The 25,766-nt window shown below is 34.3% G+C and overlaps 1 protein-coding gene across 6 annotated transcripts in view; it reads right to left on the bottom strand.

Moving 5' to 3' along the window:
• Positions 1 to 25,766, bottom strand: part of RALYL (RALY RNA binding protein like) — a 365,270-nt gene that overhangs the window by 162,574 nt on the left and 176,930 nt on the right. For all 6 annotated transcript variants that reach the window (XM_079300393.1, XM_079300391.1, XM_079300397.1 and 3 more), the window contains one exon: positions 16,655 to 16,933. In XM_079300393.1, the coding sequence (XP_079156519.1) occupies positions 16,655 to 16,910 (256 nt within the window). In that variant the 5' untranslated portion in view covers positions 16,911 to 16,933. The remainder of the gene's footprint in view (positions 1 to 16,654; positions 16,934 to 25,766) is intronic.

Raw genomic sequence — 25,766 nt, 5'->3', positions numbered from 1 at the left:
GATTAAAAACCTTATTCTACCAGGGACTACACAAAAGTCACACACCTGCTGCATGATTACTTCCCATTTACCAGTCTTTTGAGACTACTATTTAATCCATTTGGCATGTACCATAACTATGTCATAAGACTGTTTCCTAATCAAATTTCCACTCGGAATGAATCAAATGCCTTGCAGAACTATGTTCCATCAGTTCAGCCTTATTATATGGTGTTAAATTATAAAAGACAATACATATTTAATTTCTCAAACCCTATTTTCTGTGAAGTCACACTGACATTAGTAATGTTATCCCCATGTTAGTTCTTGATAATTCAAGTCCCGCACCAGCAATTTCATTATTTTTTCCTACAATTTAAGATAATTACAACAGGACTCTTGTCCCACAGCTTGGCCCTTTTACCAGTTTTAATTATTTATATAGTGTTATTTTTTTTAATTGTTCTTTTTTTTTTAATGGGTGTGTTCACAGGTTCCAGCCTTTCAAATAGGCCAGGATAACACCAGCAGCCAAGAGAGGAGTGAGTGTAAAGATGTGGTTGAGTGGGAAGTCTGAAGTGCCTGAGATGGCATTTACAAGAAGCTAATGTATGTAAAGAGGAAAACAACCATTTACCAAATTAAGAGTAATTGCCAGAATTACCAGAAGACACTTGGAAAAAAAAAGTCAGCTAAACAGAAATGCAGATGAAACAGATTTGCAGTAAGCAGGAGAGGAGGGGAGCAGGGCAGCAGGATGGTGACCCTTCCAGATATTGTTGGTCCTTCTTGTTATAGATATGAGTCATGAGTTCCAATTAATTCTATGTAGTTAATAAATAAGTAAACCACTTTGATATTGTTTTCTTTTTAAATTATACAAATTGAACAACTTCTCCCTGTAAAAATTCTACCTTTCTGAAACTCTTACTCCAGTTCAAGACTTGCTGAAGATAAGTCTTCAAATGTTAGCAGCTGAGAACCTCCCTAGAGAACAGCCCTGCTAGTTCTTCGAAAATTCTGGGAATAAAATGAATTTTAAGTATTTAAAGATAGTTTATCTTTTAGCTCTGTAATGATTTCTGGAATGGATACCATGTCATCATCATTCTGTGATCTGGATGAACTTCCAAATACAGGAGAAAAAATCCTTACAGATTTATCTGTCTTGAAACTAAAACAAACATCTCATCCCAGAAAAGCATTGAAACCTTTTAAAAAAAATCTCTTTGCTCTTTATATTTAAATTACTTATAAATCTAATATAATTCCATTTTTTCTATATTTTCTATTTATTAATTACCTTCATTTTTTTTTTAGATTATGACTTTTAAGATCTATTTTTAAATAGACCATACTTTTTTCATGATTATTTCTCTTTTTTTTTTTTTCTTAATTTTTTTTGGGGGGGGGGTAAAAATTAAAATATTTTAATCTTTCCTGTTCATATTTCTTCTTGCCTACTTTAGATTTCTCCAAATAGAGCTTGTTCTATCTACATTCAAGGTTTATCCAACTGGGCATTATAAGCAGCATGCATATTAAGCAAGAGCAGCTTGTGACCATTTGTACCCAAGCAACCAGAGCATATTTGTTCCATAATTGGTTTTTCTTTATCTATCAATACTGATTTCTTATGCAACAGGTTTTTAAATTAGAAAATTACATTTTGTAATAGATAGACATTTGGTTTGAGTCCAAATTAAGCACAAGATGCCTCACTGAAATATCTATTTTCTGTCTTTTTACACAGATTTGTTACCCTTTCTCATTAATATTTCTATTTTATTAAAAAACAGTCCAAGGTAAATTTCTAGGTTATTGAAGAACACCAGGAGATTCTTTTCTTATCAAGATTCAAGAGCATAATGGCATGTAGAATAAAGGAAGTTTTATTGAAGGATAAACTGAAATTGGGATGTCATACTATTGAACTTGCTGTATTTTTTTCTATCTGTTCTCATTCTAGATATATTAGGATGGGTGCCAAGCAATCATTAGTAAGCATTTTTCATGTCTTTGTATTTCAGAAAATGCTGACTTGATGAAAGGTTAGGTGACTAGCCTTCATTTCTGTAGACATAAAAAATCATATGCCAAAATGAGTACAATATATGGTCGCCATCAATTCTTTGGGATTTTCATTGTCTCAGCTCATGAATTTTATACCTTCTTATAAATTCTAAGAACAATTTGACATTTTCTGGTAGTATCACAGAGTCAGAGGATCCCTGTGAATACTAATGAACTTTCACTGGAACAAATATATGATGTACACAGTGATGATGCAGTTCACTGTCAAAGTATCTCACTCTAGATATACTGCATACCATCAGAATTTTAAACAGATGGCTTGGAAGTCTACTGGCAATTTTACATAACCACTAAAAATAAAAGATTACTTTCCCTGTGAGTTGCTATCCCTGGAATGCCCTTTCACAGAATTCATGGAACACATGGACCAGGAGAGGGAGAATGCTTAACCCTTGGAAGATTAATGACATGCTCCTGAGACTAGGGTTAAATCTGTGAGTGCCTGGGACAGCCAGCCAGACCCTGAACCTGTTTCTCTTTCAGGCACTGCTATCAAGGCAGCACACAATTTCAGAGAGAGAAGACATGAAATTACGTGAAATTATAATATTTCATGCTCCTGTTCTCTGCTCTGTTCCAATAAACTAAATATGAATCAATGGTGAGATAAACTTCTGTGGTTCAGCTTTTTATGAGACATTTCTGTCCAGTAGTTTTTGCATTTTAGTCATGCTGTCTGAACACTATTGAACAAATCACTTTTTTTTTTTTTTTTTTTTTTTTTTTTTTTTTGTAAAATGATAGTACTTGTGACAATGTCACTCCAGGAAAATTTGATTTAATAGGGGAGCTTGCTTCAAGTAAGGAAGTCAAAAACGAACTCCCAATCTTTTTGGTCCCTTGCCAAAACATGCAAGGGGTTTCTGTATTAGAGCTTTTGTTACACCTGGTATTACCATGCAGTTCTGCACCTCCATCCCTACCAGGATGCTGGTCTCTCTCTGGGAACTGAAAGTGCACAGAATTACTAAAATTTCCCATTAGAGCCTGAAGGAAAAATCTCTGAGGAACGAGTAGCAAGGCAGCAAGAGCTGTTGGTTAAACAGACACTTGCTATATGAAAAAGGAGAAAGTTGATTTTTCTGGGAGATGTAAATAAAAACTAGAAATAGAGGAATTTTACTGAAAGGGTCAAAATATGACTGACTGTATGACAATGACTCACATCAGTGTAAGGAAAAAATAACTTACTCTTTCTAAATGGGGTAAATGTTAGTAATAACCAAGAGTTTCAGGATGAAGACCAAAGGAAAAAGAGAAATATTAATATAATTGGAACAATAGAAGCTTTTCTTCTATTAATGTATTTCTTTTCTATTATTGGTAGAAAAAGGAAGCAGAATTTTGTGGTAAAGCTGGTATGTTACTACTGCCCATTATGTTCTGGTCAATACTCCTAATGGAGTTAGTGTCTTTTTTGTATTTTTTTTAATACACAAAGTCTTTGTTTAGGACCAAAATATATTTGAAGTTACATTACATTAGATTGAAATTGGTGCCTCATATTGTACCCTAGACCAAAAAAACTCCACCTTTTTTACATCCAAAAAAATTCAGGGTTTTTCTGCCTTTTCTTCCTTGTCTTCCTGTGAATTTAAATACATCAAAACCAAAATGTAAGACGAGGATACAAATAAAACAGCCATAAGTGCCAATTAACAGAAAATAAAGACCTCTAAAATCAGGCTGTAAAAATTCACAACTGCTTTCCCAGATGCTGTAATGCTAGTATGAGTGTTGATTTTATCTTGCTGTGGTTTGATCATTTACATTTAAATGTTCCCTTAAAGTTTTCAACAAAGACTGGTCAAGAAACAAAATAAATCCTAGAAACAAAAAATCACTAGAAAACAACCACCTTCTTACCCACAAAACTGTCCTGTGTTTCACAGGAGTGTTAGCATGGAAGTGTTTCCATTAACTCAGTTTTCACACTCTTGAAAACTTTATTAGAATTTACTTTTAACTGAGGTCAGAATGGTTGAAGCCTCATCATAGTTCACTTTGAGGTATCCATGCATGTTCAGGGATTAGCTAGGAAAATTACATTAAATTTCATGGTTTAGATTTTGCTAATATAATTTTTTAAATAATTCTTAAAATAATGGCTCCATTAAGTTTGAGATAAAGTAAAAATAGTGGAGCTTTGTGTTTATGGCTTTGTTTGTTTGTTTGTTTTGGTTTTGTGGGGTTTTTTGTTTGTTTATTTATTTGCTTTTTTGTTGTTGTTTTTTGTCCCCACCAGGTAAAAATATCCCAAAACAACCCAACAGAATTTTATTAGCTCTGCTACTTTAAGAATTTGCCTAAGACATGGAGCTCATCTTATTTACATAGTTATCAAACATCATTCCTGTAAGTCAAGTAATAACTAGAACTTTTCAAACTTTGCCAATCAGAATTGCTAGGACTGCAGACAGTTCATTTAGCACCAAACTTGATTTTCAAAGTTACACAGAGGCAAATAGCAATTTTCATTCTAAATATATCAATTAGGAGTGACTGTGCAACCCTAGGACATAAATTTTATCACATGCACTGCAGTAAATTAGGAAAAACTAAACAAAACAAAACTCCAAGGAATAAACAAAAAGCCCACCAAGAAAAAAGAAGTCAAAAACCCTTTTCTTATAGTTCTGAATTACTAAAACTCCACCTGTTTAAAATATCCTCTTAATTGTTCAAATCAAGATAAATAATTTGGCTTTATAAGATAAGGGATTTCCAACTAAATAAAATAAATCTTTCACCTTACATAAATACTCATTTCTTTCCAAATCTATCTAGTTCTCTAACCAGTGATTCTTGTTGCAATATAATGTTGTTTAATTTCTTGTAGTCCAAATTTTTTACTAGTGCATAAACTTAACATCCTATTATCCCATAGCCCAGTTTCATAAGGTTTCAATATACCAGAGCCTGTAAGTTTGCACAGATTTTCAGAGCACCACTGCATTACTCCTTTCATACATATTTTTTTGAAGGAGAACACCACCTTGATGGATGCCATCCAGATCAGCTGCTGGAGTAATTATAACCTGCATTTACAAACAAGAACCTTTTGAATTCTGATCGAAATTTACAATCCTGTTACTAATACTGGGTAAAAAAATAAAAAAGCAATATTCCTTTTGTGGAAAAAACAGACTGCCAAGAAATTTACTGATTTTGTTAAGAATTAACATGGTATTTGCTTTTCTTTGAATGTCAAGCTTTGATAATGATATACTGAAATACAAATTCTTAGTATTAAAACAAATATGAGACTTGACATAATGCATCCAGGGACAGTAAAAGAGCTGGTTAATATTATTGTGAAGTTGCTCTCTATCACCTTTGAATGACTGGAGAAATCAGGAGAGCTCCCTGATGACTGGAAAAAGGCAAATGTCACACCCATCTTCAAAGACAAGAAAGAAGCTCTGGGGAATTACAGGCATAATCAGTGTTATCTCACCCTATTGAAAATATTAGTGTTTGCATGCAGATGATTAATCCCAGCCTCTGACATCACAAAATGTAGCAGCTTGAGCCTAGCAAAACACTACACATTTAAAAAAAATAAGGCCGTTGTGGCCTGACAGAAATCATGAATAAGAGAGACATTTCTGGGACAAGCTCTTGTAAATACTAAATATTTTTTTAAGGTTAACAAAACTAGGAAAATAAGCTAGGGGAATACAGCAGTAGAATATTTTAAGAGGAAATAATGTGGTAAAAGGGCAGAACTTGGAAGAGGTTGAGGTGGGGAAAAAAAGAATATAAGAAAAAGCAAATCATGTTCTCAAGCTTTTTGGGAACTCTGTGTGTATGATCTGTGCAGCTTGGAGCAGGACAGTGAATCTGTTGCTGACCAACATGGATGTAAAGGCTGCTTCTGTGGTCAGGATTAACTTCAGTACTGAAGGTGGACAACCCCAACAAAACAAACTGGAACACTACAAGCAAATCATGCTCGGAGCTGTGTCCAGACTCATGAAGCACAAGAAATGAGGAGCTGTCAGTGCATTTAGTGAGGAAAATGTGACCAGCCCAGGGAGCTTTCTGTGATGGGATGAATAACTTAGTGGGTGGGGGAAGAGGAGTTTAAGTGCCCTTCACCTTTAGCAAGGTCTTTCACACAATGTCCTGTGGCACCCTCACAGCCAAGACTGGAAGTATGGGCTGCATGGCTGGACTGAAAAGTGGCTGACAAACCTTTTGGACTGTTCACTGCTCTGAGTGAGCCTTGCTTTGAGTAGGTGGGGCTAGAAGAGGTCTCTCCCAGCACAAATTATTGTACAATTTCCCAAAAACTGTGACTGTATCAAATCAAGGGACAATGTTTACCATAAGAAATCATTAAAAACAGCTATTTTTAAGTGTGTTTTTGAAATTGAAGATGTTGAATAATAATAGAGCTCGAAATGACTTCAGATTTTCCCAAGCACAGATTTTCCCATTATCTAGTGCCTATTTTTTTGTTATCTACTCTTTATTTTACACTTGCTATTTTCAGTAAAATATTGTTTTCCTCACATGAAACACTAATTAAATAGACAGGTTTCATGGAGTCCAGAAACCTTACAGTTGTAGAACTAGAGGATATTATACACTTCCTCTATTTATTTCAAGATCTGAAAGTTTATTCCACACTTCAAACTCATTACATTCTGTTCTTTTTCATGTCTGTGAAACATTAGGAGTGGAGTGAAACAAAGCACAGGAGGATTACAATTTGACATTTAACTGCTAACAGTAGAATAGGTGGGACAGATGTCTACAACAAATTACCACAGCAGTCAATTGGATATACTGTTTTTTTATGAGATTTTAACATTGTGTACAAAAGAGTTTTCTCATAATAAAAGTGTTTGGACAACATCAAGTCACTGCACACATTAAGGAGACTAGGTAAACAAGCAACAGAGATGAATAAAAGAAAAAGGTATTAAAATACTAAGACTGCCACAAAGAAAAACAGTTGCTCTTTAAGCACACCTTTCCACACTTGAAAAAAAAAAAAAAAAAAAAAAATCTTACTCATGGCAGCAAAGATTTTCAAGCAACTCCTGTCCACCTTTAGTCCTTAGTTGTGGAAATGATTGTACTTTGGGGACAAGCTAGTGTATATCCACAGCTTTTAGCCACCTGACTGCTATCATTTAGTGGGAAAAAGCTGAGGCACTCACATATTTGAACTTACATGTATGTCAAATTAGAAATTCCATACTGAGTTTGAACAGAGAGAATGTATTCTTTAAGATACATTATCCTTTTTTAAGTAATAAGTGGTATTCTCTAAGGTAAACTAAAACCCAAACTAATTATTTTTCAGTTAGCCTTTTGAAATTACAAGTGTTGCCATGAAAAAAACCTCCAATTCATTTTCCATTAATTTTTTAGGAGGTACTGTAGTCACTTAAAGGGGTATAACTATCAAGGATATGAATAGTGTTCAGTTCTGAGTCATTAAAATACCTAGAAAATTACTTTTACGTGAAACTTCATAAGCTTTTGATGGAGCTCATTAATACCAACATTTCTTCTAGAGAAGGGAGAAGAAGTATAGAATAAGAGCATCTAATTTGTCAAATTTCCTTTTTTTTTTCACCTGTGAATTTTACCTTGCCAGTATGATGGACTGAAAAACAATTCTTAATAAATTATAAGCAACTGAGTTCGGGTTTTTTCCCCAATATATATGACTTACACAGTTTTGCTGATGAGGCTGTCTGCTGTTGAAAGAATTGCAGGATTAAGTGTGAAACCTGAGAAAGAAAAAGATTTCCTCTGCTGTATTTTTCTTAGGTGTGAAATGCAAGTAGGCTTAAGACATGAAATCAAACCTGAGACAGCAAATGTGCCCTCAAAGCATTTCTTGTCTCATTTAAGCTAAACAGAAAAAGAACACTTGCATTTCAGCTGAGCTTGCTGTTAAGAAGGGAAAAAACCAGGAAGAGTGATCCTAAAAGTTCATCATGCTGAAGACCAGCTTCCATGAATTTAGACTATGATTAGGAAAAGAACTTTTTATGCTACATCAGTATTCTGGCAGGAGAAATATTTGCTATACTTTCCCCTCTAAACAGCTGAGTAATATTTTGAGAGGCAAATTTATTTCATGGCTTTAAAAATTATAGTCCAAAGACAAATAATAGGGCTGGGTCTTACCCAGATTCTGCAGTACACTAAAATAGCATTATTCTGTCCTGTCACCATTCAGTGCTGAATACCTATTAAAAACCCCGATACCTAAAATTGAAGATTATAAAGATAAATATTGGCCTATCAGATTTAGCTGAGAAACCTTCTGCTTCTCTGCCCTTCCCACACAGCCTGTAGCAGAAGTGAATTTCTCCATATATCTTTTGGAACAGGGTTGCCAATGAAATGCTTTAACAAAAGGATGAGAAAACAAGTATATATGGCAGGAACACATAAAAAAAAACAGGTGACAAGACGTTAGCAACTCTTACGTCAGTACAAGTGAAATAGTGAAGTATTGTCAAATAATCAAGAAGAAAATATCAGACTCATTTTTTATGAGATTCTATTTGAAGTGAAAGAGCCAAGTACATGGAAAATAGTCTATCAAATTAAATTAAGCTAGATCAAGCAAGAAAGTGAAGCCATAGACTACAGGATCTCCTAGTATACCAAAAATTGCAGAGCATCCTAGAGATAGTTCTTGTTTTTGTACAGTGCATTCCACATGAGAAATGGAAATAAATATTATGAGAGAACTGATCATAACAACATTTTTATCACAGCAGCGATAAATTCAGTTCAGAATTTAACATTATAGAATAGCTATACAGTTTTAGTGATCCCAGCAGTCACTAATCAAAGCAAATTTATTTAAGAGAAGGTACAGATTTCTGTCTTCCACAAAGGAAAACACTTTGCAACTACTTACCGACCTGCAAGAGAAATAAAACAGCATTAAGGTCAAATCCAGAAGGACCTGTTGGATATGGTTTGCTAAAAACCACCAACAAACAACAAAAAAGTCTCATCAAGATATGCACATAATAAAGGCTTAGTACAGAGATCTTTGAGAGAACGTAATCCAAATATCTTGAAAAGCTCTTGCAAAATTACTGAAGATATATCAGATCCATCTTCCAAGAAGAGTTAGAATGTTTATGAAACCCAAGGATGAAATGAAAAAAGTAACATTTCATGCAGATGAACCCTGTGCCATATGCAGACATGTCAAACAGCAGAGAAGGACCTAGAAAGTTCCCATAATGACACCTTGTCTAGAATTTGAAAGACGAGCTGGCCCTGCAGAAGATTAAATGTATCTTTATATGCATTTCTAAGCAGCCTTGAAGGAAAGGTTTTCTTTCAATAACATCTGTTGATAGCAAGCAACCAGGTCATTATTTTTGGCACTATGATGGAGGGCATACTTAACATTTGCATGAGCTGACATCAGTCTGCTCAAAGTACAAAACCTTGTTCCAGGAAGAACTTTGCAAAATTTCACTTTATGATAATATAAAGAATTTCACTGAAAGAGACACCAAGCAACCAATAAGGAAAACTTCATCCCCATAAGTTCACCTCATAACTAAACTCTTTTCTTGATATGTGCTTTTTTGAACATAAAAAATAGATTTAAATTGTAGTTTCACTTGGAATTGACAAAGTCCCACTAAGAGAGAAACTTTTGTGAAATATGGGGTGTAAAACTCACTCGTTCCAGGTATTCTCAGTCCAAGGAAATAGCTCATTCTATTAAAATATGGATTTTCTTTCCTGATGAAGTATTCAGCTTGCTCTTGTGGAAGAAGCATACATCAATTGTGCAAAGGTGCCCTGCCCTGAACAGCTGAGTGAGAATTGCCAAAAATCACCTTTTCTTCCTACCTTTATATGAGTTCCTTTACATGCATGGATAGTACATGGAATAGCTCATGTCAATGTGACTATAGGATGAGGAAATATTGATTACAGAAATGCACAAGAAACAGGACTGTGGAGTGACAATAAGATTTAATCATGCTTTTGTATTCAAGAGTATGAAAACACTGGTTTATAATCTGCTGCTATGGCTGCACGATCTTACTGCAACAATAGAAGGTATAAAGTATTGGGAGACACCAAAATGTGCAACAGTAAGGGACATATGAAAATTATCTACTATTAGAAAATTGTATAAGCAATGATTGTTGCATTGAAAGTCATCTCCAGTGAGACTTGACACTCATGTCTGCTGCTGCACAGGCTTCACCAAGACCACAAGGGTTTGGGTAGGCAGCAAAAAGGCTGAGACCTATGAGATAGCTTTGGACAGAATCCCTGTTCCTGCACAGAGCAGGCTGGAACAGGGTTACAGTGGTTCCCAAATATAGGAACAGGTTGAAATGGAATAAAAGAGTCAGTTCTAGTGGGTAAAATTTAGCTCTCCTGAACTAAGTGGTAGGAGGATAATTAATGATTTTTCGGATGTTCTGTAACAATATGTGTGTGCCTGAGGGCTTGGTGGTGAAGACATTGAATAAGATGGAATTGAGTAGAAAAGACTAAAGACAGTGCAAGCCTGGGTTGATACCTCTAGTTTCATTCTAAGTTGCTTTGAAATTAGGCATTATATTCACCTTGCTACAAATACAATAGCCTTGTGGGTTTTGCTTCTGTTTGTTTGATTTTGGAAGAAAACTACTTCGTCTTTTTGTTTTATCTTTATGTTTAGTTCAGCATAAAAGAATAATGGATCAAATAAACCCCCTCAAAACCTGGCCTGGATGTTGACAAAAAGAGATTGGTATCACTTGTTGAAATAATCAACAAATAATTATAGGAGTTCAGCAAATGCAAAAGTCCTCTCCACAATAGATCAACACTCATGACATCTCACAAGTTTTATAGGATAATACTTTTCTACTGATTAAAGTATTTGCTTATTAAACTTTTTTATTTTCAAACTTACACAATAATGGTTCCTTATATAGCATTTCACAAGCATGATTTTGCTTTTGCTTAAGCACTATTCATTAAAATGTGAATTTTTTTTTACCAGAAGAATACAATATGCTTTGAAGTACAGCATTCAAGTGTTGACAATCATATACTATAAAGTAATGGCTAAAGTCATCCTTATATCAGAACTTAAATACTGTGCTTTCCAAGTCTCACTTGGTTAGAAAATTACCCATGTATTACTGAGTTACAGTTCTCAGATTACATAGTTCTCTCCCATGGTATAAAAGTACAATATATCAGAATGTGAGCCTGCAGAAGTTACAACAGACCAAAGAGTTTACTATGAAGTGCATTTCCCTTTCTGGTCTAAGAGTGTGAAAATGCAATATTCAATCTCTTTATCCTATATGACTTAAAATACAATTTTAATATATAATTAATCATTATGTGTACACAATTATTCTATTTTTAATATTTCATTAAAATATGCATTAAAATATCAAAACATATTCTCACTTTTTAATTATATCAGTTCAGTCTCTGGGGTTTCTCTAAGATAATCATTGGCCTTGTCTGGAATGTTTTGAACCCAAACTCAAAATTTATGGATTTTTCAGGAGCAAAATTAGAAATCTTTTCAATCACTGTAGTCTTTAAAACAAGATAACATTGTTTTCTGATAAATCCTGCCATTATATAAGTAGGACATAGGTGGGAAAACAGGTAAGAATACCAAGATTTCTCTAATAAATCATGAATTATGTTTGTACAAAGAAAAGATTGGTATACTTCCACACTACTGGCTGAGAACTGATGACAAACTGGAAATGGAATAACCACTTATTCAGATTCGACTTTTTCTTAGCCTACCATTGGCTTAGGTAAAGATTAGTCATCCAGAAAATTTGTGTAAATCTGTCATTTTTTAAAGCCAAAGTGCTTCTTTTCACAAATTAGTTTACTAAAACAGCTATGTTCCTTTTAAGACAGAAACTTTCATGACAAAATATTTGTTTTCTGTAGCTCAGATTGAGGTGAAAAATTGGTTCAGTCTGTATTTGTTCTGCAAATACACATGTAAGTCTCTCAGTGTTGTTAGACATTACAAACATAAAAAAGAAAAGACATGTTTTGAGTAGAGGAAAGGGAAACAAAAGATAAAACAGCTCAGTTCAATTGGCAGCAAAGGTATATGTTGATTCTCTCTAAAATCTCCTTTTATTACCTGCTATTCTCCTTGGATATTTTCTACTGGGTAGTTATAATTTAGAAAGACCCTTCAGGGCTCTTGTGCTTCTCAAAAGGATCTGCAAAAGATTATGTGTCCCAAAATAAATATCTGTAACCAGCATCTTGCCTTAGACTACGTGTCAATATGCACTCACTTGGTATTCAGAGATTGCATCTAATTTAGACCTGAAGGCAGACACAGGTGAGTAGCATTTGCAGCAACAAAACAGGATTCAAGCTACAGAGGAACTAATTTGTTAGTTAAAAGGGACATCAGTTGGAGAACTACAGCATCCCTTGTAGTCTGGGTACTGTAATCTTTCATTTTCCTAAGGATCCCATAATGAAATTCCATGTGTCATCCATGAAAAAGCAAAAAAAGTACAAGCCTTACACAATTTAACTTGTTTTTATAAAATACCTGTGAGATGACCTGGCTTATACTCAGGCACAAACAATGAAAAATTCTGAAGTTAAATGAATTATCCTGGTGTAAAAATGTAAATGAAAACAGGAAAAATTAGACATAATAATTAAGGTATTATAAAACAAAAGGCTATTAACTATAAACCAAGAATAATCAAAGAGTCATTATGATTTAGAGGTTACTGTGATCGCTACACCAGAATTCCAGACAGAAACTGTTATATCTTTATTTTAAAATCTTTATTTATTATTTGGGTGAGGGGATGGAGCGCACCCTCAATAGGTTTACAGACAACGCCAAGTTAGGTGGGAGGCACTACAGAGGGATCTGGACAGACTGGGTTAATAGGCTAAAACCATTGATGAGGTTCAATAAGATTATGTGTTGGGTCCTGCACTTGGGTCACAAGAATCCTATGCAGAGCTACAGAGTGAGGAAAGAATGGCTGGAAATCTGCCTGGAGGAGAAGAACCTGGTTGTGCTGGTTAATAGGGGCTGAACTTGAGCTGAAGTGGGTCTGAGTGGCCAAATGGTACCATGGCCTGTATCAGAAATAGTGTGGCCAGCAGTACAAGGGCAACGATCATCCTGTTGCACTTGGCATTGGTGAGGTTGCATCTTGAATCCTGTTTTCAGGCTTTGGCTCCTCCCTCTGAGAAGGGCTGCAGCTCATTTCCTCCGCCCGCAGCTGCAATGAGGGAATTGCACCATTCATTTTCAAGCAAGCAGTTGTCTATTCCTTCTGTCACCAGAGAAAGATGGTACATCCTTGGTAAATTACACAGACAGACGCACTATTTCCTCAGAATAACTCCTGTTCACCCTGCTTCTTTGGAAAGGTAGTGGATATGCACAAATAATCTGTAACTCACAAGTGTGCTTAAATGGGTGAAAAACTTTGGAGAAGAGTAGATAATGTGGGTGTGCTCCCACAACTAAGAACATAACTTGCAGTTTTGTCCTAGACCAACTTCAATATTTTCTCAGCTCCAGCCCGCAGCAATTTACAAAACAATCATTGTGAAGCAGACTCCTGTGCCCTATACTGACCTGTCTCTGTTCTGTGGGCAGGAAAACATGCTATTCCCATGAACACATAATATTACTTCAAGAAACTACACTGAACTTCACAATAATAACAATAAGTTTCCCAAGCATATTTTTTGTGTTCTTTTATGATCTTTATCCCACAGCTTTTTAAACTGTGTTGCACTTTATGAAACAGAAAGCTTGAAAATAATCACACAGCTCATGAAATCCTCTCCCATCAATTTGCAGTATCCATGGTACTACCCTTGCATATCACTGACCACTAAACACATCAGTCGGAGCTTCAGACTTGATGGATGAGACTAACAGGCCAATAATAATGACCCACAGGAAGATGGCAAAGGGCAATACCTATGTTTTAGATTTGTACATCTAATTTGAGGAGTTTTCTAAACAAAATGCTTTGTTATATACCTACTGAGCCTAATATTTTGTTACTCCACCTCAGAGGAAACATTTAGACAGGATGCCTGCTGAATTGTGTGGCACTCCAAAAAGATAAAATTATTTACAGGTTCAATTTTTAATTTCAGATACACGCATGTGAATGGTTTCTGACTCATGGATAAAGCTGCAAAATTTTGAATGGTATTAGTCCATAAAAGGCAGGAGCTAATGTAAATGGTTCAGTTGACTCTATCATGAAAGAGCTAATGTACATTAATAATGCAATCTGAATGAAGTTATGCTTTCTTTTGTGAGATACTGAGTACTAGAATGTATAGTAGTATCAGGCATATACCATGGGATAATCTTTTGCAAATATTCCTTTGTTCAAATAGCTTTCCATAACTGGCTATTATCCAGCTCTCATATTGCTAATATATTCTAATTCAATTTAAAAGAAAATTCAGCTATGTCAATCAAGTTTATTTGTATCTCTGTAACAGGGCTTTCTCGTCCTTTTTCATAATTTGACTGTTGATATAAATTCATTAATTCTATTTATTTCAGAATGCAAAGCATTCAGGACAGAGGAAAAAGTAATTTTAATCTGGAATTTTCACAATAATGTATTATTTGTGCATAAGATGTTCTGGGTGATAATTCAAATTAAATTTTCTCAGTCATCTACTCATTAATGTGTGGTGAGTGTTAATGTCTACTGCCAATTAAAAGAATTCATAGAAACAATTTCTTTAACGAAAAGTACCACTTTTGCAAATTCATTCTTTTTGTCAAACCATACTGACATCAACTGTATTTCACATAAAAAAGGAGCAAATTAGGAACAGCTACAAGAAAATTTCACCTTGCTTATTCTTTACATTCCTTGATATATTAGGAACTGAGGCATGAATATGCAATCAGGAGAGTGTGTAGAAAAATCAAAGTATTTTAAGATTAAACAGTTGAAACTTAATCGATAAACAATTTCTGTTATTATTAAAATATTTAAATAATTCAAGTAATTATTGGTCACTTAATTTCTATTGCAACTAATTCATTTCCTTGCTACAGAAAGTGCAAAATACACAGAGTAGTGCAAGGGCATTTCCTTGCACAAAATGCTTGGCATATTATAGATGCCACAAGAAATACTTAAAGAGCCTAGCAACAGTAATCATAGTAATAACAGATCTATTGCCTTAGGAAAACACAGTTTAAAAAATCTGGTCAGACCAGTGTGCAAGAAGCTGTAAATAATGCACTGATGGCATTACATGGCCTATTGCTTGGAGAACACCGCTCCAGGAAACGTCTTCTAATAATGCCATCCCGCAGACTGACTTTGCTGCCTTGCTTTTATCACTTGAGTTCTTTTATTTCACTCATCTGTGTGATTCCTTCTAATGAAGTTTGAATGCAGTCTCCTCTTGAATACAACTGAAATTATTTTATTTGTTTTTCTCTTGAACCCAAATGGTAGGAGTTATAAAACTTAAAATTACTGTTCAATGACTGCGATAAAAAACAACCCATCTAACACAAATGCTTCAGTCTCTACAAACAATCAGAAAAACAGATTTTCACAGCCTGGAACACTGAAAATGAACGAGCCATATCCATTCTTTATGGCTTGTTACAGCCAAAACACTGGCTGCCTTCATCTTTTCCTGATATAATCATTACACACTTGGGGTTGGACATGAACAGTAGAGTTTAGAAGTTTAGTGAAAGTCTTCTTAATCCTTCCAAACATCTTGCTATACTGCACATTACTACTGTATATGTATATACTGTATATGACAGGGAAGACTAGTAATGGACTCGAGAGCTTATCATTGACAGCCTATATTGATAATTAAAAATAGCACTTGGAGGTGAAAGATGCATTATGCAACAACTAAGTTTTACTTAAGCATTCATGACAAAGCACTAGAAGACAAAAATATGACCTCTTTTTCCTTTAGTTTATTTGGAATTAAGATGAACAACGTTCACAGTATTATGTGGGAAAACTGCAAACTTACTTTTTAATAATAGACTTCTCTAAATTAATAACAGACTTATCTAAATTAATAACACAGTTCCAGTTTGTTTTGGTACGATTTCAAGGGCAAATAAAACCTATTCTTTTCTTCTGTATAACATCTGAGACATCATTGGGCTGGGTATTATTTAAGATTCATTACTTGAAAGATAACCTCATCTATTAGACAAGCCTCATTATATTACACTAAAATTACTAACTACAATACAAGAAAAAATAGTTATTTTTTTCCTCACAAGAGTGATCATGTTCACTACAGTGGAATTATAAAGAGAAGTATAAAGTGGTCAGAAGTGAACTGTTTAATAAGTAAGCAGTTAATAGAGGTAAATATTTTGTAATACCTAGGTAATGTATCATATGTTAAAAATTCAGTCGCTCCAAAACCCTGGAAATATGCTGAGATGGAACATGGGCAAAACAAACTCACTAGCCCTGCAATCCCAAGCATCAGATGATATTTCAAAGAGAAAGGAAAGAGAAAGGAAAGAGAAAGCAGCATTGTGCTGGTATTAACAAGCCCTTACCTAGTGGCTGCCCTGCGATGATCCTGGCGTTCTCTCCTGCCACCGCAGCCCGGGCGTGCCTCTCGCTCATGTACTGCACAAAGGCGTACCCTTTGTGCACCGAGCAGCCCACGATTTTACCATACTTGGCAAAGATTGCTTCGATGTCACCTTTTTTGACAATAGCTGTGTTCAGGTTACCGATGAAGACTCTGGAGTTGATGGACTTTGGGTCGTTCTTATTGGTGACGTTGCTGGTCTGTGTTTTGCCGGTCATGGTTGGATCACTTGGCTTTATATCTTAAACAAAGAACAAAGAGAATTATGTTTCTAAGCATACAGTTACCCTGACGTTGGATGAATTTTCCAGCAATAATCCACTTCTCATTTTTCGCTTTGGGTGAATCCTTACTCAGAAGAATCCAACTATCTAAAACACATTGTCAATAAAATCAAGATAGCACATTTTAAAATACTGCTCAAAAGTAAAATTTAAACTTCTTATTTTTATAGATGTGAAATATAACAATCCATCACTTAATATAATGCTGTGATTACAGAGCTTTACTGTAATCACATGTGGATTTCTGCTTAGAAATTCAATATTGACTTTTTAAGTACTTAGCCATCTAGAAACTGCAAAGCAAGAGAATGAATCATTATCTACTGTCAAAGAAATGAACATTCAAGGCCATGTAGAGAGCAAACTCTTAAAATGAAAAACAGCTCTGCTTTTGTTTGGTGTCAGTTAGAGCACATTTCTCACCAGTTAAATATCGCTGTGAGGTGTGCAAGGCAGGTAACATACAAGTCTTTGCTGCAATCAATATGTTTCTATCAGAACAATTTTCCCTGTAAATTCAGTACAAAGAAAGAAGTGAGAAAAGTGGCTTATGTTCTGAGAATTAAAAAGTAGGAAAAGAAATCACTTTAGGAATACAGCTTTTCTTGCTTCTTTGCTCTTTTATCTGAGGCCACAAATCAAAATGCACCCTGGTAAATCTCTGATGGGAATAACTACATTATTTCTGGGAAATATTTGGTAAAAGAAGAAAAAAACTCAGCACTCTTTGTGTTCATCTAGCCTCGGTCCTCTGAAATGCATGTGATTTTCATAATTTGCATGCAAGTTCCATCTGCCAGCAGATTCCTATATTTACAACAATTTGCTTATATGGAAATGAAATGAATGAAATTGTCCCAACTCTGCACTCAGTTTTTTTAGCTTTAGTAGGTCACAAAAATGTCAAAAATGTGCATAGCTTTAAGTAGAGAAAACTTATTGTATAAGAAGATCATTTAGGTAGCAGTCAAATATAGGCCATGTCTTACAGCCAACAGTTACTATTTTTTAACCTATTCATACTTTTCATTTGATCAGACTAACAACTCAGGCAAGAAGAGAATCCAGTTAAGTACTTTGCACAGTTAAAACTCAGTTCATTCCTCAGAATGAAAAGGTATAATAACCTCTATTCTGAACATTCAAATTGGAAGTTCCATATTTTAAATCAGTATCTATCATACATGAAACTAGAAAAAGAAACCATGGTCACTCAATATTACAGCATTTAGAGAAAACACTGAAGAAAATAAGAAAAAAAAGTATATTTTCCTCTAAGTTTATTGATTATTTAAATACATTGTGGGAACATAACATACTGTATACATGAAGAAATTTTATAATGGAAAACCAGGAAAACTGCCTTGAATGCAACCTCTGACCTTTATCATAAAACAGATTTAATACTGCATATTTCTAGATTGCTGTGCAGATTGAGTGTGTTTGAAGTCTGCATATAGTTAACCCGAATATTGTGAATGTTCAGAGTGGGATGCTTGGTACTGTTGTATTATGATGTCAAATCATTTAAAAAATGTAAATATAATATTGGCATAAAGTAGACTGCTGGTGTTTTCTGAGACCTAGGAAAGTTTAACCCTATCTTACACCTGTATTACATAGGAGTCAAAATGATAGTAATACAGGCATGCTAGCTTAAACACTGAAGAGGCAACATGGCAGAATTACAAGGTGTAAGAGTAACAAGGTGTAAATAAGCTGATTAACAGGGAACAGCTGTTATCCTCTGTGGTGCTGAGCTGCACAGCACTACAATTACCATTCTATTGGGAAAACTTGGAGGGTATTCTGCTTATCCTTGCAAAGATCCAGGGGTAAAAACTTTATCTGTTCTTATACAATTCTTAGCATCTTGTTGATGTTATGTACATTTATCAAGGGTGTAGCTGAACTTATTTTGCAAAGCTCATAGAGGTAGTTTATCCCAAGTATGATCAGTGGTCTAGAAAACTGTAGCCTGGACTGGTAGACCCATCTCTTCCACTAGACTGCTGTATGACTCTGTAAGATGCTATTACTGCCTGTTTCCAATTTTAACCTTCAGATTGGAATTTTTTTGACTAAGGGCTATGTCACAATGTATTTTTATATAACTTCTAACACTTCTAACTTAATTTGACCTCAGCAGGAATGTTTAAGCATGACCAACAGACCACTGAAAAAAAAAATTCAAGAAGAAAAACTCTACAGATAATCTGCCAGAAGTCAAGATTTGCATGAAAATTATATGAAACAAAACACTTTCTTTATTATCACCAATATTTTCTACCACACACATTACAACCACAATGCCACAATGCTTTCTAAACACTTGACTACACTCTATTTCCTCTGTTGTTTAGCCATTTAACATGGGATTTGGTGAACTATTCTTATCTCATAAAAATCCTCTTTTTACTTTGCCCAGTTTTTCTATGTACTAATTTAAATAGACTTTGAAAAGGACATTGAATATTTCTCTCTTGTAGTTGTTCTTTGCAATGCAAATTTACAATATTTTTATAACACAAAGAAAAGTAGTTGTCTGGTGGGTTCTCTCATATTCAAATGAGCAGTCAGGAAAACGTGCAGCAGAAATTCAAAGGGTGAGAATAATGCTATCATGAACGATTGAGATTTGATTGCCTAGCTGGTCACAATACTACTGTGAATATTTCATAAAAATCAAAGATCCGTGGGATCTTCATTACAATGTGAAAGAATTTATGGCAACTTCTACACCTCACTTCCAATATACATCTGTGAATAGTGATTTATGCCCGTGTTTTCTGAGCTATGAGTAAAATCACAAATATTGTACCTCATAAAAATGCAGAAATAAATGAAATAGTGAGAGAAACATATCTGAAATAATCTCATTTCTTTGCAGCCTTTAATAAGGTATCTTGCTAATTTCCTACTGTTGAAGTGATTTTCTTTGATAATAAATACCTCCTATATGCCAAGTTTATATTTTAAAAATGATTTACAAATAACATTTAGCTGTCAGTGCACTTCATCATATTTATTTATTCAATTAACATTCCTAATATGTTAAAATTGAATGAGAATGCAAATTACTAAAATGAGATTCCTATCACCCAGGACATACAAGTGAAAAGCTTAAACCAGTCAATTTGAAATGCAAAAGAGGGGAATATAATTTAAGTCTTGGCTTCCTTCACTTTTCCAGCATTTTCTGACTAAGTTTGGCTAAGCACCAGCATGACAAAGCATTGCTTTGTAGCAGTGAAACTCATCTTCTTTCCATAGGATGAATGTGTGGGCCCACAGCTCCATTTCACAGATGTTCCCAATACTAGAGCAGTGAAGATCACAATCCCTTTACAGCTGTGCCATGACCCAGTGCAGGGAAAACACAGAACTTGAAGCAAAGAGAAAGGGAACAACTTGTCAAATTCCACATTCCAGTAACTCCCAAACTTTTCTTTTAGGGAGTAGGGTCATGGCACAACCATAAAAGTCCTGTTGGACTTCTGCTCCCTGTACTTCTTTATGCACTTTCACAATGACTCTTCACACAGTAAAATGCAAAATCTGTCTTTGAACAGACAGCAGTTTGGTCAAACTGCAAGAAATATTTAGGATATATAAAAGTTTCAATATCTAAGTTAAAGGGATTTTGAAAGCAATTCACTTCAGCATTTTTCCCAATTGTACAATTAAAATACTGAGAGGAACTCATAACCTCTAAGTAAAATTTCTACCAAATACTGAAATATTGTCTCTGGAGTTTTCTTATGCATCTTCCTGTGCTGAATTAACCAATGAGACTAACCTGCAATAAATCTGTTAGAATCAGAAAAAACAGATAAATCTCTTTAGAAGACTAGGAAATATTTATATTGATGACTTGGGTTTTCTCTCTTATTACTTTCTCTCTTTATTTTTTTTTCCCTAAGATCTATATCTAATTTTGCTTTTAAAAATTTGTCTTCATTAAGTTTAGTAATACTTTCAGAGTTTCTACATATTTAAGTTCTTTTATCTTGGAGCTGTTTCTTTCCTTTCAACAATAAAATCTGTTAGCCAAATACAAAAAAAGTCTACATATTTGAATGAAATAAATATTACTTGCAGCATCTATAGGAGAAAATGGGATTTACTGAGAAAAAAGTGAAATAAGAAAATTGAAAATCTCTTAAGGAGTACAAATACTTTCTGAAAATTAAATAAAATTCTGTTACTTTTATAGAGATTTAATACCAAACTTTTATATATATTTTTACCAAGGAAACAGGAAAAAATGAAAACCACTGTAATATTACTTCTCCCACTCTCCCAAAAAATTAATTTTGAGATCATGCTTAGAGCTGGTCCATTAAGTAGAGACAACAGTCTATATTAGATTTGTGTGATATCAAAAGAGTAATTCTGTGGAGAAATATTTTTAAGTATTAAAATTTCCATCACTGACAGGTTTTGTTAAGCACCATTATATTCCAAACCTTAATTTTTGATGCCTGCACACTGAATTCATAGTGCACATTTGATTATTGTAAATCTTTCTAAAAAAGACAAAGCTCTTAACAGACACATGGTTGAATAATCATGTTTGTTTTTACAATGAAATCCACAGTAGTAAGTAGACTGTGGGAAAATAATTACTAGGATATTTGGGGGTCAAGCAGAAAATGGTCATCGTGGAAAAAAAACCAATCAAACATCATAATATTGGTCCTTAGACAAAATGAAACACTATAACATGTGATCCATCTCCACCCCAAAACACATGGGGTTTTGCTCTTTTCAGCATTTCCAAGCAATCTCTGTTCTTCTGCTATCCAGCCTCAGTTAAAAGATGAACTTTTGTCAACATCAAGGTTCAACTGTTGCTTTCATAGCTGAGCCTTTCTGTGATGTGCAGTCTTTAAGCTTAAAGACTCAATCATTATTAAAATATTTATCAAGACAAAAAGATTAGGCCATAACATATTTTCTCTATTTTTCAATTACCTTTTAGCAACAGCGATAACATTAATATTTTTATAGTGCTGCAGAAAAATTTAAGACATTTAAGCAGTTGAAATGTCCTACAACATAGATTTATCTTGCATTGGTACGGATATTTTATGGAGAAAATTCAATATTCTTATTAATTGCTTTAATAAGCAGTCATTAAAAGTATTTTATCTCAGTTAAATCAGTACTTGACAAAACCCCTATACAATTTTTCATATCTGTTGGAAACATGACTATTGGATATTTCATGATGGCAGGGAGAAACCAAAAGGAGGGAAGAGAGAGAATAGAATGATATCACATAAAATATATTTTGTCTTGCAGAAATTATTTCTTCTTTGTGTTTTAAATTAATTTTAATGAGTTACTATATCTAGGTCACACAAATAAAGAAAAATGTTATTCATAAGATGCTTAGTTAAATTCACATCCAGTCATCATTAAAGTCAGAGAATATGCTTCCTTTCTCTCTCTCCAAGATATCCTGCCTATTTATTTATTTATCTATTCATTCATTTTTATATGGTTTAGCTTTTCTTCCCTCCTTTCAATTACTTTTAAGAAGGGATTGACACATCATATCTGTAACACGGACAATGCTCCCTTCAAGCTGGCATTTCTGAAGACACATAAATGACAATATGCATCAATATGCCACATCTTGTAGAAAATGAAGGACTGAAGATAAAATGATATAGCAGATCTCACTTCAACTTCTGCTGTCACTCTTCTCAAAGAGACAAATTCTCTCTTCGTGGAAGGTGAGTAAAATGTATCTGTGTGTTAAAAATATTAAAATAACTGAAAATAACATGCCAACAAAAATAACCACTTTTAAGGATATATTGCTTTACATTAGTTGATTAAGCTTGTGGAAGAGCAAGGGAAAGATGTGCTCTGTCCCAGGAGTAGCAGCACCCCCAAGGAGTGTGAGGAAAAATAAGATCAAAGATCTGTGCAGATGGATAGAGTTGCAGGTTCTTATTTCCCTGCACTAGCTCATGGTGCTGGAATCTTCTCCCACCCAAACTGGCAGGAAGAAATGGAACCTGCCAGCACAGAAAAATAGGGATTTCCCCCCCTATTCACATGCTCTTTATTCTCAGGGTGTAGACAATAACCCTGTAAAGGTTAGAAGATAACTCTGTAAAGAAACATATTTCTCTAGTAAAATATTTGATGAGCTCTCAGATCTGGGTCCCATTCCTTCATAATATTTAAACCCTATAGAATACAAGGATTTCTTTACTTTTAGTTGCCAAGATGCAGCTCTGGTGGCTAGGATAAAAAGTAATTGCGATAGAATGTACCAGTATAGTTGTGCAAACAACAGAGTGAAATTGGAAGAAAAATACATAAAAGAAACACAGGACTTTTAGAATTTGAAATGGAGTAAAGATAAAGCCTTATCTAACTGTGTGATATCTTAAAGAGATGCACATTTCAAAGGAATATTCAAGAAATCTGGACATTGAGGTCACCTAGCATGTTCCAGAATGGGCCCTTTGTTATTGTCCTGCAGGTTGTACTTAACCTTTCAAAATGACTCTAGGAGACAGAGCACAATTTGGACATTTTTGATACTAATTAGTACTAATTTTAATTAGCAAATAAAATAATGAGTTAAATTTAATACTTTTCTTTAACATGTCTTCTTTGTGATCTATGTGCTGGACATATCTACCCAGGAAATGATAATGAAAACTTATTTTATTGGGGTGCATTGCTTTTATGTGCTGTCAGACAGGTTCTTGGACAAGGAAATGAACAAGTTTGGGGTCTTTTGTTTGTTTTTTTAAGCATAAGGTAAACTTCACTTCCAATATTTTGACCAGATTTATTTGTAGCTGACTATCTCATCTAAGTCATCATTTATCATTTATACAACAAGCTATTTTAATGTTCTTCAATCACCCATTCCTGCTGATTTTTAATAATTTTTAAAGCATTTCTCACTTTCTATGATGGTCTAAATCTGTTTTCAGTCTTCAGTTTTGAGTGCAGTGACAGTAAAATCTGCAGGACTGCTGTCTTTCTCTTCACTTGGTGACTTTGTGATATTATGGATCACCTAAAAAAAAGGCTATATTTGCTGTCATATGACATTTCCAGCTAATCTTGTGTTCAGTAGAAATGCAGTGTCATTTGGCTCTGTTCCCCCTCTGTGTTTGTGCTTTCTCTTCAGCTTCATATCACCGTGAGGATTAAATGAGCCTTGGCAAGTAAGACAGTCTCCTACTATTATTTCTTATATTTCTAACCTTCTTAATAAACTCCATCAATTTTATCTGCCCTCAAGGGAGTTTACAGTCCCAATGTACAACATCTTCTGAAATTGTAATTAATGAATTGTTTTAATGATTTAGGATCTAAAGCTATTATTTAAAACTGTCTGTAATAAGGGTACGAATGTCATGGTTAGCTATTTCCCCAACACCATAGCTCTTATTTCAATCCTTCTGTGTTATGCACTAGGCTGTTTTTGGGATACATGACATTAAACATAGCAAGGCTGATATGAATAAATGTTTCAAATTATTCTTAAGGGAAGAAGATTATTTTGGAAAATTTGTCATGCATTTTTAAAGTAAAATATGTTATTTATTGCTCATGGAAATTCTATAGCTCATAGATAGACTAACTTTGTGCTATCTGACAAGTCTCTGACAAAACTTTCAGCAGTGTTATTTTGACTAGCATTTTGCCCCCTTGTGTTTCCTCTATTATTTTATAAGAGTTTGAGATTGGATTTGAGGAATGTCATGGTCTAGGCTGTTGAATACCAAACAAGAAGTCAAGAGCTTCCAAATTGTAATCCCACCTCTGGTACAGACTTGATAAGAGACCTTGTGTGAATCACTTAATATTTCCACCTTGTCCTCTTTCTGCAGAAACTGGCAATAATACTGACAATATTCCAGCTCAGTGGGTTGTTGCATGCATAAAATTTGAAAATGTGGAACACCAAAAAACTTCTGCAGCACTAGTAAGTGTCATAGAAAATATACTGTTTAATTGAAAATATAAGAATTTGTTTTAAGAATTAGTGGTATTCTTGTTTTTCTGTGTTATCTCTTTATTTTTGTATATTTTTAAGTATTTTCTATTAATGGTTATTTTTATATTTAATCCCCCATATTAGTTGATCAAAATAATTATTTGATCTTTCCTAATGCTGAGAAGTATTTAAAAATACTTGAATTTCATATTCAGAGTCAAATTCACTTAATAATGTCCTTCTCACAATCATGTCCTGGGGATTTATGCCAGATGACCATGCTGTGCATCTGACTTACAGGAAGGCAAACTATTACTGACAATAAAGTAATTCTGATATCTGACTCTAACTTCCTCAACATTATGCAATTAATCACTGACATGTTGTGCTTTTGGCTTTTCCATTGCATTCTTTTACCCTGTTTATTCAGCCTGGATAGATTTTTGTAGTGGTCAGGTGTCAACTGCATCTTTAAAATGAAAGCACATCTGCAGACAACATCTGGTAGACTGTCACATCCTGAGTCAGGAACCCAAGGTAATATGCTACTATTCACCACAAAACAACTGAATGCTTTTTTAGTCTATCTATGAAGTCTATTCTGTCTTTTCACACCCTAAATCTCATGTGCATATATCAAAGTTTAAAATTGCAAAGGTAGTCAAGAAACAAGAAATCTCTTACCACTGAGGATATATAAGACATCTGGTATTTCTTTCCTTGATAAACTTTAGAGTTTGTTGTGTGAAATGAATGTGAAAATGTGATTTTAAAATGCAAAATGTGAAAATGGGATTTTCCATGTGGGA

The sequence above is a fragment of the Erithacus rubecula genome (assembly GCF_903797595.1).
Source record: "Erithacus rubecula genome assembly, chromosome: 3".
Classification (NCBI taxonomy): domain Eukaryota; kingdom Metazoa; phylum Chordata; class Aves; order Passeriformes; family Muscicapidae; genus Erithacus; species Erithacus rubecula.
This window is presented reverse-complemented; position numbering and strand designations above follow the sequence as displayed.